The sequence below is a fragment of the Antechinus flavipes genome, chromosome 2 (genome assembly GCF_016432865.1).
Source record: "Antechinus flavipes isolate AdamAnt ecotype Samford, QLD, Australia chromosome 2, AdamAnt_v2, whole genome shotgun sequence".
Lineage (NCBI taxonomy): Eukaryota > Metazoa > Chordata > Mammalia > Dasyuromorphia > Dasyuridae > Antechinus > Antechinus flavipes.
In genome coordinates this window covers 462,205,475-462,219,727 of record NC_067399.1, presented here as the reverse complement: position 1 = coordinate 462,219,727, position 14,253 = coordinate 462,205,475, and the positions used below count along the sequence as shown (strand labels likewise).

At 36.2% G+C, this 14,253-nt stretch overlaps 1 protein-coding gene across 1 annotated transcript in view; it reads right to left on the bottom strand.

Moving 5' to 3' along the window:
- LOC127546784 (uncharacterized protein DDB_G0271670-like) overlaps positions 1-14,180 on the bottom strand; it is a 15,649-nt gene extending 1,469 nt beyond the window's left edge. The window contains exons 1-2 of the mRNA XM_051973728.1: positions 14,086-14,180; positions 1-372 (exon numbers count right to left, since the gene is read on the bottom strand). The exon at positions 1-372 is cut by the window's left edge and continues 1,469 nt beyond it. Of these exons, the coding sequence (XP_051829688.1) occupies positions 1-372; positions 14,086-14,180 (467 nt within the window). The remainder of the gene's footprint in view (positions 373-14,085) is intronic.
- Positions 14,181-14,253: the final 73 nt, after the last annotated feature.

Sequence of the window (14,253 nt, the reverse complement as noted above, 5' to 3'; positions counted from 1 at the left end):
CCGCTGGTGCTACTGGTGCTGCTGCTGCTAGTGGTGCTGCTGGTGCTAGTGCTGGTGCTCCTGCTACTGCTGGTGGTGGTGCTGCTACAGCTGGTGGTATTGCTGCTGGTGCTGGTGCTGCTGCTGGTGTTGCTGCTGCTGCAGCTAGTGGTGTTGCTGCTGGTGCTGCTGGTGCTGCTGGTGCTAGTGGTGATGCTGCTGGTGGTGATGCTGCTGCAGCTGGTGGTATTGCTGCTGGTGCTGGTGCTGCTGCAGCTAGTGGTGTTGCCGCTGGTGCTGCTGGTGCTGCTGGTGCTAGTGGTGCTGCTGGTGTTAGTGCTGGTGCTCCTGCTGCTGCTGATACTGCTACTACCACCAGCACCACTATTACTTCTGTGAGAGAGAAGCAAAGAGCATAGTTCCTGCCCTCAGTTCAATTCAATTCAATTCCACAAGCATTTGAGGTCCACATTTCTTAGTTGCTTAATCTTAGACAAATCCCTTGATCTCAATTTGCCTCAATTTCTTCTGCCATAAAATGGAAATGAGTAGTACCTACCTTCTAAGATTGTTGTGAGAATTAAATGAAATAATTTTTGTAAAGTACTTAGCACAATGCCCTACAAGTAATGAGAGCTAAACCAACACTAGGTATTATATCCACAAAGCACTAGGTTCTGTTCTAGGTCTAAGGAAACAAAGATAAAAACAGAAATGTAAAAGTCAAATTAATTTTAAAAGATGGCAAAGACAAACAATTAGGGTAATTAATGACAGTTTCTTATGGGAGATAACATTGAAGTTGAGTCTTTAAAAAAATTTTAATGGTACATTATTTTTCTAATTACAATTGTAAATGATTTTCTCATTCATTTTTGTAAGATTTTGAGTTGCATTTTTTTCTCTGTCCTCTTACTTTCCTTCTTTCCAAGACAGCATATAATAAACTGATATAGATTATACATCTGCAATAAATTTTTAACATTTCCATGAGTCATGTTGGGAAAGAAAAATCAGAACAAAAGGGGAAACCATGAGAAATCAACAAAAGAGTGAAAATAATATGCTTTTATCTACATTCAGTCTTCATAGTTCTTTCTCTGGATGGGGATGGCATTTTCCAGCCAAAATCTATTGGAATTATCTTGGATAACCACATTGCTGAAAAGAGCTAAGTCTTTCATAGTGATCATCACACAATCTTGCTGTTATTGTGTACCCAAGTTGAGTCTTAAAGGAAATTGAAGATTCTAAGAGAAAAGGGGGATGAGGAAGGGAGGATGTTTTAACACTAGGGTAAAGGTATGGAGGTGAGAAATTGAATGTCCAGTTCTGGGATCAGCAGAGAATTTAAAGTAAATAATATATATTACTCTCTGAGCCCAATATGAAGGTTCTCTTCATTCCACCATCCAGCTACCAGCTACTCTTTTTGCAAATGCCTTTCCTTCCACTTTCATCCATGATTCCATGTTATTAGTCCATATTATGTTATTATAAGAAATCAGTCTTTAAATTATAGGACATAGCTAAAATGTAAGGGATATTCTATATCAAATGAAGAGGTCTTGTTTTTATTCTAGAAGTAATATTTTGGCAAGTGTATGGTAGAGGCATTTGAGAAGGGAGAGAACACAAGCAAGGGAACCAATTAAGAAGTTCTCACATTAACCTGAGCCAGAAAGAAATCAAGGAATTATAATATTATAGATTTAAATGGGCCCTCCAAGGCCACCTAGTCCAACCCTCTCATTTTACAGTTAGAAAAAAAGAAGCCTAAGCAATTTAAATGACTTGTCCAAGATCATACAAGTAATAAGCAACAGAGGCAGAATTTTAATCCAGCTCCTTTGATTACAGATTAGTATAAAATTTGAATGAGGATAGTGATCATATGAGTGGAATAAAAAAAGATAGAGGCAAGAGATATTATTGTGATGGGAACTGTAAGACTGAATGTGGTAGATGAGAGAAAGTGAAAAGTTGAGGACTTCAAGGTTATATAACTAACTGAGTGATTGTGGAGAAATGGCAATATCCTTAACAGAAACAGGGAAGATTGGAGACACTGGCACACAGTAGGTACTATATAAATGCTTATTCTCTTTCTTCTCCCCTTCTTCATCTGAGAGAATGGGAGATGATATGGAAAACTTTTGTGGTATAAAATAGGGGGAAAGAGAATAGTCATGATGGATGGCGTCCATTTTTTTCTGTTCTAGTTAATATAGCTTGCTAGGTATTCCCTATATTGGACTTTACATCTCCTTCTTTTATGCCTTGGAACAAGTGAATCCTTGTCCTGAAGAATACTTCTTCTCTGCTTCTAGCTTTTTGTATTACTAACTTTCTTCAAAACTAGCTTAAGCAATACTTGATATACAAGACCCTCTTGACCCTCCTTCCTTCTCCCTTTCCTCAGATATCAATGCTCCCTCCCTTTTGAAATGATTTTGTATAGATTCCATATCTGCTTATCTTTGTCCATGTTGTATCTCTTCCAGTAGGAAGTAAACTTCTTTAAAAGTTTTCTGCAGTTTCCTCTAAAAAGACTTCCTGCAGAGACTGTATATGGTAGAAGTTTAATAAAGGTTTAATGAACAGAATAGAATAAAGTAGAGGTTAAGGTGAGGAAGGGTTGATATAGGAGACTTAAAGAGGGAAGGTTGAAATAGCCACTGTTAAGAGAACCATAGATAGTTGATCATAGAAAAATAAAAGAATCATCATGTAATAGTAGGAACCTGGCTAAAGTTTGGTAACATAAGTTTGTAGTATTGCTTGTACCTTCTCTGTATCACTATTCAATAATAAGTGTGAACAGAATCTGGGAATATTAGGGTTCTGCAATATACCAAGTTCAAAGTATTTTTGGGTACACATCTACTCAAAAAAACAATGTGACTAAGAAACCCTCTAATTTATTTACCTCATAACCTCTTTTCTAATTAGGTAGAAGATGTAAATAGTTCCAAGTGGAGTATTTAATAAAATATCAGGCTTAGAAATTTGGGTCACATACACATACCATCAATGAGAAGTGAGGATATATCCAGGGAACTTACCTCTAGGGGCACAGGCTTGTAGGGAACACGTATGGCCAGACCTTAACAACGAAGAGTAACTATTCTGACATTGCAGACCTGCTAACATCTTCTGCCAGTGCTGTTCCGTTTTTCCCACTTGATTCCTGTTGATGTAGAGGAGGGAGCAGTGCAGACTAGGCCAGACTTCACTTCCTGCAGATCTTTACACCGTTCTATGGATTCTGGGTTTGCTCAGAGGTAGCCCTGGGGTTGGGGAGTTTCTCTCCCCACTAGAACTAAAGGGTTATCTCTTCTCCATGAAAGGAAGAAGAATAGACATTGTAATTTCTCTTTTAGATATTAACTTAGAGTCCGTCCCCCTTCATTTGAATTTCATCTTCTCTTCTCATAGGAAAGGCTTTCAGTCATAACATCATAAACTAAAAAACAGGAAGGGACCTTCATGGTTACTGAGTCCAAACTTCACTTTTCACCTAAAGAAACCGAGAGTCAAGAGATTATTTGCCCAAGATCACAAGGGAAACCGACAGAGCTTAGATCTGAGCCTGAGTCATCTGCCTTCAAATTCAGCAGTCTTTTTACTGTATCAGAGTGGAGAGCCTTGGTTATGATAGCAGTTTCCAGGAGCCTTGCCTCCATGTCCAAGTTCTCTTAAAATGCAGAGAAGCCCAGCAAGTCAGTATTGCCTGAAGACATTGTCTATTTCGAACCTCAACTTCTCATTTACCAAGCCTTTATCTGACTTTGAGTTAGAAAAGTCTCTGTTATTGATAATCTGAAGCCATTCAAAATAATTGAAGAGAGCAAAGGGGGTGGCTGTCCTGACAAATTGCTAAGGGTTGTGTCGATATTTTTTTGTCATCAGCACAACTTAAAGGGAAAGGGGAATGTAGAGGAATGAAAATCTCTAAATCTAAACTCTAAATTTAAGAGTCCTTGAAATTCATAGTCATCCTGTTGTTATATATGAGAAGAGGGTAAAGCAATAATCCAATTATTCAACTTATATGGCACAAGGCCCCAGAGGAAAAAAATTATGTTACATTACTAATGTGTAATCTTTGTTGCTGTGCTATGTTATCAATAGCTAAAAAACAAATAATAATAACAAAGACTACCACAGAAAACAAGTATATTTAAATTTTTGTGACATCTAGAGAGTTGGTAGATATTACATATTTCAGAGATTGCGTCTTACTAAAATTTTGTCGTGAAAACAAGCATTAATAAAATCTAATTTATTTAAATAAATATATCATTTTTAAGCTGGGGAAAAAAAAGAAATGCATATTCATCTACTTCAATGATCTCAATTCCTATTCCAAATTCTTGCTTTTATAATGGGTTTTTGCCAGTCCATAAGCCTTAGTGCCTTGTTTCTGATCTAGAATCTAGGATCTGAGGGAAAAAAAAGAAGATGATTTTAAGAATCCAGAGCTGGAGTTTGGCAAGCTAGAGCAGAAATAGTATAAGAGAGCAAGGTATTCCAGGGTAGAGATTAACCATAGAGTCAAGACTACAGAGGGAGAAAAATTAGTCCAGGCTTGGAAAATAAGGAGAAATAAGGTAAAAGGAGGTTGCAGAGAGGACAAAGACTAAATTTAGGAAAAGCAAGGCAATAGGAGAAATGAAAGAGAAGACAATTTCAGAGATCATAGACAAAGAACAGTTATGGATGATGATGAAATCAAGCTATGTCCAGCCCTATGTGTTGCTGAGATAGATTGAAAAGCATCTAATATTGTTTCAGTAGACTGATAAACAGAGAAGCCAGAGCATTAGAGAATTATTTACATGATGAAGTCTCAAAGTATTAGGGCAGAGAGAGATAGAAAGGAAGACACTAAACCTCTTGAGAAAAGATAGAGAATGTGTTGTTGACTTGTTAAGTGGCTTGTAACTAATATCATGATTACTATCATAGTTTTTATCAAGTCTTTATCATCCACTAAATGCCAGATGCTGAGGATATAAAGACAAAGAGTGGTACAATCCCAAAGAGAAGTTACTGAGTGATAATGGCAAGAGGAGAGTCTGAAAGTGGCAAGGAGGAGCAAAATCTCTTCACCTGGTCAAGTATATTGAGAGACATGAGAAATGGGACTCCCAATACCAGAGAGAATGTCCAGAGATCTAGTATCTTTTGTTGGGAGCTAGGTTTCTTTGAGAACAAGAAAGTGGAAGGAATGCAATGTATGATTTTATCAACATTCAGGACTCCTAGTATGGGAACTCCTTCTGCCAACCTGTTTATGGCTTAGTACATAAATCCTAGGGAGTTGTGTGAAGTTCATGAGAGGCAAATGACTTGTTCAGGAGCACACAATTAACTTGTATCTGAGGAAGGATTTGAAGACAAATCTTCCTGGCTTTAAGTCTAGTTCCCTATACAATATGCTAAAGTGATTCATAGAAATAATTTGTTTTGATTGGAACCTGTGAATTCATAGGTATAACCAAGGCAGATAGACAACTGTTATACAATTTATAGTCTTAGTTGTCGAGATCAGGGCTTCTTAAATTTTTTCCACTTGAGATCCCTTTTTGTCTTAGAAATTTTTACATGATGCTGAGTATATAGATATATAAAATGAGTGTATAATTAAATGTTTACTGATAAAAATCATAATTTCACAACCTTCACATTCAACTATGAAATCCCATATGGGATTGCAAACCACAGTAAGAAGCTAAGAATTACCAATCCCTCTGTTTTCATCTACCTGCATTTTTGATTTCCTTCACAGGCTAATTGTACACTATTTCAAAGTCCTATTCTTTTTGTACAGCAAAATAACTGTTTGGACATGTATACATATATTGTATTTAATTTATACTTTAACATATTTAACATGTATTGATCAACCTGCCATCTAGGGGAAGGAGTGGGGGAAAGGAACAGAAAAGTTGCAACAAAAGGTTTTGCAATTGTCAATGCTGAAAAAATACCCATGCATATATCTTGTAAATAAAAAGCTATAATAATAATAATAATTAAAAAGAAGCTAAGGATTAGCATACTGAGTGGTTAATTGATTAACCTAATGTCAGGTAGCCAGTATAAACCAAAATTGAGTTCAATGAGATAGAAATAGATAGAAATAGAAAGCATTTTTCAATTCTTAAGTGTTAAATACATACTAGCTAAAATTGTTATTGTCATTATTGTTAACAATATTTACTAAGATTTTTGCTACTAAGATTAGTTTTTTCCCAAAAAGGTCATACTCTAGGATTAAGTTCAGAGGACTAAGGCTGGAATTGTTGACATAGCTTCTTGATTGAATCAATAGAAAAGCCCAGGATTTGACTTAGGTACTAGATTCACACTCTAAACCCATTCTTAGACTAGCCGATCAGGTCCCCATAGCTCAACTTAACTACTACTTTTCCCTTTGGGCATATATGGTTCTTCAGTGCTATTGTATTTTTTTAATGATCAATTGCTAGATAATATCTCTCCAATATCATTTAACTATGAGCAGCCATTGTCTTTTATAAAGATATATTTCTTGAGAAGGAATAAAAAGATTCAAAGCACAACCACTTCTGAAACTAGGAGCCAATTCTCTTCCACTACTTCAGTCCTGGGGGAGAATGAACTCAAATTTAAAGTGGTGACTACCAAACATATGACATACCGAGTTTATTTGTGGAGGTGTCATAGCCAATGGCTACATTGGTCCCTCATATGCAGGACTAATATCTCAGCTGTGGGACTAATTCATTCATTGTCATACTGGATTTAATATGTTGTTACTGGGCTTCTCCTCAGGGTTGGCTACTGGTCTATCAGCAAACTTTTCTATGAACTCCAGTTGCTGGATATCTAGTGGCACTTCTGACTTTTGAAAGCTCCCAGACCGGGTCTGTCCCATCATCAAGATTAGGAAAAGAGCAAATAAAGAGGCAAAGAAGAAAAAGATCAAGGATTCAGAGCTATGTCAAATTGGCCAGCCTTCCCATTATACACAGTAACTGACCAGGTACATCACCATTATAAATGTGGAGATAGGGGAGCTTCACTCAGCTAAATCAATGCTATATTCTTGCTGAAGATCTTTTTTATGAAATGCCAGAGTAGATGGTCAGTGAGTGTCTTATTTAGTTCCAGTCTTAAACCTGTATTACCAGAATGACCTGAATCATACAGGAGCAGAATAAATGATTTCTGGAAGAGGTAGCCTAAGAATTGGGCCTTCAAGGATAGGTAGGAACTTAACTAGAGTGGGAAGACAAAGAGAAGGTCTGAGCAAAGCCACAGAGTGGGAGATTTCAGTATGTATTTGGGCATAGAATTTTGTCCAGTTTGGCTATCCTATTCCTACTCTCCCTTTCCCTCCTACCATTTCCAAAAATGCTAAGAAAAAAAGAAAAGGAAACATTTGTGACAAATATGTAAAGTCAAGCAAAACAAATGCTTAAAATGTATGCCTTATTCTGTATGTTGAATTCATTACTTTTCCATTAGGCTGTGGTTATCTTGCTTCATCATCTGGTGTCTGGAATCATGGTTGGTAATGAAGGAGTTAATTATGATTTTTTTCAAAGTTGTTTGGCTTTAGAAAATTGTTCATGTATAGTCTCCGGGTTCTGTTCAATCTGTATCAGTTATAAAAGTTATACTAGATTTTTCCGAAACCATATCTTTTGTCATTTCTTACTATGAAACAATATTCCATGTGCATTATTCATGCATCATGATTTATTCAGTTGTTTCCCAACTGACAAGAACTCTCTTATTTTCCAGTTTTTTGCTATAACAAAAGGACCTTATCTACATATTTTTGTAAATCCTTTATATCTTTAAGGGAACATACAGGTTTTGACTTTGGGGGCATAGTTCCAAACTGCTGCACTAAATTTATAGCTTTAACAGTGCATTTTCCTACTAAGCCTCCATCATTTGTCTCCCCCCCCCCCCCCATCATAATAGACAAATTCTTATTCATTTAATCACTTTTAATAAAGTCTGTGATTTTTAAAAATTTTAAGCATTTAATATCCTTTCTCAGGTTTCTTGAGAATCTTTTAATGCTTCTGATATCCCAACTCAGGCTTTCTCTGTGTATAGTTGGTCTGGAGTACATGCTCTGTCCATCACTATTTTCTTCCTTATGCAGTACACCAGAAACTGTGATATCAGATTCCAAATGTTGACTCTAGTGTCATTGATAGAGAAAAGTCAGAGAAATCTTGATGAGGTTTTTTTCCCCTGTTTTTCAATTATCGTTCTCCTTTCAGTTTTATCCTCAAATGCTCTTAGAATGATCTCACTGAATTGGGTCTTTTGCCAATATCTTGTAAAGTTGTGGGTTTTTTCCTACTGTTTCTTATTGCTTCATGAGTCCATACTGCTTGATCTTCCACCCATCTATTCTATTCTAAGATTTTAAATAGTAGTTTATATTCTAAACTTTTGTTGCCCTTAGCTGCCATCTCTCTCCATGTTTGGCTCCAGCTTATTTTTTCAAACTAGTTTCATATTACTTTGCTTGGTGCATTCTTTCACCAAAACAGACTAGCTATCATTCCCAGAACTCAGCACTGTCTCTTGTCTCAAGTTCTTTGCATAGATGATCCTCTGAATCCGGAATGAACTCCTTCCTCAGATTTTCCTCTTGGAATTTTCAGTTTCTAAGGCTTAGCATTTCCTAGAAAAAGACTTCCCCAAACCCCGTTTTCATTTGCAGTTTCTCATTTTATCCAGTATATACTTTTATGTATATATGTTGTATTCTAGTGGAAGATTATAGTCAAAAAGGACAAGGAATGTTTTTGTTTGCTTTTTCTTTGTTTTTGTCTCTGTCTCCAGTGCCTATCATGATCCTTTGTACAAATTAATGCTTATGATATTGAATTAACTTGCTAAGGAATAAAGTGTTTGCCAGCTAAGGCAGTTTCTAGGTTCTTTTAGTCTTCTTTAGAGATATCTAGGTGGCTCATGGTGGCTCAGGAAAACCTGGGGTCAGCTTTAGCTTCAGATACTCACTAGCTGCATAACTCTAGGCAAGTCACTTCACTTATTTATCTCAGTTTTCTCACCTATAAAATGGGGAAAATAATTACATCTATCTTCCATGGTTCTTGTAAAGATAAAGTGAAGTAATATTTAGTGTGCAAACCTCAAATTTTATTGCTTTTGTAAAGCTTAAAGTGTTGTATAAATGCTAGTAATGTTGATGACTATGGAGACTGATTTGTGATGGTTTCTTAGTAAATGATCTGGGCTGGTGTTTGTTTTTTACATTTCCAAATTTCAAGTTGTTTAAATAGATCAGGTTAGAGTTCCCTTAATTAAACACTATGTTTTTTATTTTTATTATTTCTTCTAATTTAGGATTGATTTTTATCTTTCTTTTCACATGTCATTGGCGGACTGAAGAGTTAACTTGGAAATGATTCTAAGCAGATATTTACTTAGTACATTTTTTTGTTGTTCTTAAAGTCTCTTTCATAGTATACTCAAACTTTTGATTCTATCCTCATAGAAAGTATTCAGGTGGATATACCAAGATAAGATCAAAATGGGTCTATGACCTAGGCATAAAGAACGAGATTATAAATAAATTAGAGGAACATAGAATAGTTTATCTCTCAGACTTGTGGAGGAGAAAGAAATTTGTGACCAAAAATGAACTAGAGACCATTACTGATCACAGAATAGAAAATTTTGATTACATCAAATTAAAAAGCCTTTGTACAAATAAAACTAATGCAAACAAGATTAGAAGGGAAGCAACAAACTGGGAAAACATTTTCACAATTAAAGGTTCTGATAAAGGCCTCATTTCCAAAATATATAGAGAACTGACTCAAATTTATAAGAAATCAAGCCATTCTCCAATTGATAAATGGTCAAAGGATATGAACAGACAATTTTCAGAGGATGAGATTGAAACTATTACCACTCATATGAAAGAGTGTTCCAAATCATTATTGATCAGAGAAATGCAAATTAAGACAACTCTGAGATACCACTACACACCTGTCAGATTGGCTAAGATGACAGGAAAAAATAATGATGAATGTTGGAGGGGATGCGGGAAAACTGGGACACTAATGCATTGTTGGTGGAGTTGTGAACGAATCCAACCATTCTGGAGAGCAATCTGGAATTATGCCCCAAAAATTATCAAATTGTGCATACCCTTTGATCCAGCAGTGTTTCTATTGGGCTTATATCCCAAAGAAATACTAAAGAAGGGAAAGGGACCTGTATGTGCCAAAATGTTTGTAGCAGCCCTGTTTGTAGTGGCTAGAAACTGGAAAATGAATGGATGCCCATCAATTGGAGAATGGCTGGGTAAATTGTGGTATATGAATGTTATGGAATATTATTGTTCTGTAAGAAATGACCAGCAGGATGAATACAGAGAGGACTGGCGAGACTTACATGAACTGATGCTAAGTGAAATGAGCAGAACCAGGAGATCATTATACACTTCGACAACGATATTGTATGAGGACATATTTTGATGGAAGTGGATTTCTTTGACAAAGAGACCTGAGTTTCAATTGATAAATGACGGACAAAAGCAGCTACACCCAAAGAAAGAACACTGGGAAACGAATGTAAACTATCTGCATTTTTGTTTTTCTTCCCGGATTATTTATACCTTCTGAATCCAATTCTCCCTACGCAACAAGAGAACTGTTTGGTTCTGCAAACATATATTGTATCTAGGATATACTGCAACATATCCAACATATAAAGGACTGCTTGCCATCTAGGGGAGGGGGTGGAGGGAGGGAGGGGGAAAAAAAATCGGAACAGAAACGAGTGTCAATATAATGTAATTATTAAATTAAAAAAAAAAGAGAGAAAAAAAAAAAAAAAAAAAAGAAAGTATTCAGGTGGAGAGCTAGGTGGCACAGTGGATAGAGCACCAGCCCTGAAATCAGGAGGATCTGAGTTCAAATATGATCTTAGACACTTAACATTTCCTAGCTTGTGTGACCCTGGGTAAATCACTTAACTCCAATTGCCTCAGCAAAAAAGAAAAAAAAGGAAAGTATTCAGGCTTCTGAATAGTCTATAAGCTTTTGGTGTTTCTCACTTCTTTTCTTTCTTCTTCTTTTTAAAATTTTTTTTTTTTTTTATTGTGAGACATTTGAGGTTAAGTTTCTTGTCCAGGGTGCATTCTCAATCCACTGCACCATCTAGCTGCCCCCTGGTCTTTCTCAATTCTTATTCTTCAAACATGATTTTTGACTTTTCCCCCAATTTTCCTCCCCATAGCACAAAGCATATATCAATTTTTCATTGAGGGTCACATTTGAATGAATTACCTCTAAGGTTGGCTCATTAGTATACATGTCTTGTACATGTACAGCACAGAGAGAATTAACTGGTTTCAGAAGTGAATAGAAAGAGAGTGAGCTGGATTACATTTAGGAAATTACAAAGTGCTTTTTTTAGTAACCCAAAACTTCTCCCTGAAAAAAAGAGCACATCTTTTAAGACTGGCAGTCTTTTCATAGTATTCTATGGACACAAACATGGAAAGGATTTATGGGAAAACATAGCTAAAAGCAATAGTAAGAGGTATGGATGATTTGTTTTAAGTACCATTGGAGGGATGGTGTTATCATAGATTTAAAATTTAGAGGGATCTTGGAGGCCATTAAGTGCAACCTACAAATCCTCACTTTTTCAAATGAAGAAACTAAGGCATAGAGCAGTTAAATACAGGTAGTTAAGTTTCTGAGCTGGGACTTGAACCTTGGTCTTTTTAACTCTAAGTTAAGTGTCATTTCCACAACAATACTCTCATGGATGAAATCACAGATTCATTTAAATGTTCAGGAAGTAAAGATGTAATGATATCCTATAATAGAAACACTCATTTACATTTTTAACGCTTTAGTACCTGATGTACTACAGGAAAAAGTAGAAACTGCAGTTAACCATAAGTCAGGAATAAAAACAGGAATGAATAAAACTAGTTATATAGTGGAAGGGTTACAAAGCAATTTATATGTATTATCTTATTTGATTTGATACCTAAAACAATCCTTTGAGATGAGTGATACTAAACAGACTGAGGGAAGTAACATAACGTATTCATCATCTGAAAGCTAGAAAGAATATGCAGTAGGATTCAACTCAGCTTTTCCGCACTCCAAATCAAGTACTATATTCATTCTGCAGAAAAGATCCATGTTAAAAGCAAGACAAATTTGAGAGCACAGAAGATAGCTCTGTAACAGATTTACAAGGTTACTATGATTACTGGCTCATAGGGATGGGAAAGGGGAAATCACCAAAGCATTAGAAAAAAAAAAAAAAAAGAAAAGAAAAGAAAAGAATCTTGAGATTCAAGAATTACTGTCCCAATTGCCTATTTTCTTGTCTCTATATAATGAAAATGACATTCTCAAGCATAGAGAGTAAACTTGATGAAAATATGAGAAGAGAATCACTCCTGTTATTCAGTGTGTACCCTGGAGGTGGGGGTGGAAAGGAATGAATTAATTACTCTGGTCCTCAGTTTCCTCATCTGTAAAAGAGGATAATAATTCCGCTAAAGTGAATGTCAAATGAAGTAATGGATGTAAAGATTTCAAAGGACTCTTCTTTTTCTTCTTCTTATAATAATAATAATAATTTTTTTCTCTCCTGTGTTCCTCTCTTGTTCTGTCTTTCAGATTAATCTGCCACTGAGATATGAAAATTGAGGGAATGCCCATCAGCTGAGGAATGTCTGAACAAATTGTGGGAAATTAATGTAATAGAATGCTATTGTGCTATAAGAAATAATAAGCAGAAGATAACAGGAAAAGATAATAATAAATGTTGGAGGGGATTTGGGAAAACTGGAACACTAATGTATTGTTAGTGGAATTGTGAAATGATCCAACCGTTCTGGAAAACAATTTGGAATTATGCCCAAAGGCTATCAAACTGTGCATGATCTTTGACCCAGCAGTATCATTACTGGTTTGTATTCCAAAGAAATCACAAAGGAGGAAAAAGGATGCACATGTGCAAAAATGTTTGTGACAGCCCTTTTTATAGTGGCAAGGAACTGAAAATTGAGTGGATGACCATCAATTGAGGAATGGCTGAATAAGTTATGGTATACAAATGTAATGGAATATTATTGTTCTGCAAGAACCAATCAGTAGGATGATTTCAGAGAAGCCTGGAGAAATCTGCATGAACTGATGCTGAGTTAAGTGAGTAGAACCAGGAGATCATTGTACAAACAAAATTGTGTGATGATCAATGTGTGGGGCAAGCAATGTGGTTTCTCAGAAACTGTTTGCTAAAGTAAGAGAAGCCTTAGGCCTCCATTTTGTGTTTTTCAGAAATCATGTGACCTTGAAGAAACAAAACTTTTTATGTAGCTACTTCATCTCTAATCAGCCTGTTATCAACCCATCTGCCATATAAGGGAAAAGTAATAGAAAGAGCCAATCTACACTAAAAGCTTTGCGTAAGGGGACTTTGGGAGGGGTTGGATAGTGCTTGCTTATCTAACAGAGTTCTTGGTTCTCTGAAATTGGCTTTCCTCAGTCTGGACTTCCCAAAAGTGGGGACTGCCCCACTCCTCGCTCCTCATAGATTCTAATAAAACTTTCTATCTTCACTTTGAGAGGTCTCTGAATAGTCAATTTTGGATTAGGTCTCTGTACCCCCCCACAATCAACTACAATACAACTACAATAGACTTAGCTCTCAGCAAGACAATTCCAAGACTCATTATGAAAAATGCCAAGACAATTCCAAGGCTTATTATAAGAAATGCCAAAGAAAGAACTATGGAGTCTGAGTGAAAATTGAGGCATTTTCACTTTTTTGGTTGCTTTTTTCTTTCTGGTAGTTTTTTCCTTTTGTACTGATTCTTCTTTCAAAACATGACTAAAGTGTAAACATATTTAATATTGTAAATGTGCAATCTATCAACAGATTACTTCATGTTGGGGAGGAGGGGAGGCAGTAGAGGAGGGGAAGACCTCCCCCGAAAGAAAAAAGCTGCAACTCAAAAATCTTACAAAAGTCAATGTTGAAAACTATCTTTACGTGTTATGGGAGAAAATAAAATATTATTGCGTGAAAGTGGCGGAGAGGCGAGAGAAGGAGAGTAACCGGCCAATGCGGGAACTTGAACAAGACAGGGATAGTTGAAAGTCTCCCGCTTCACGCATAGCCAATTGTGAGCTTAGCTGGACGTGGACGGCACGAGGAAGAAGAGAGTCAGATGCCTATTTCTAGCTCCCC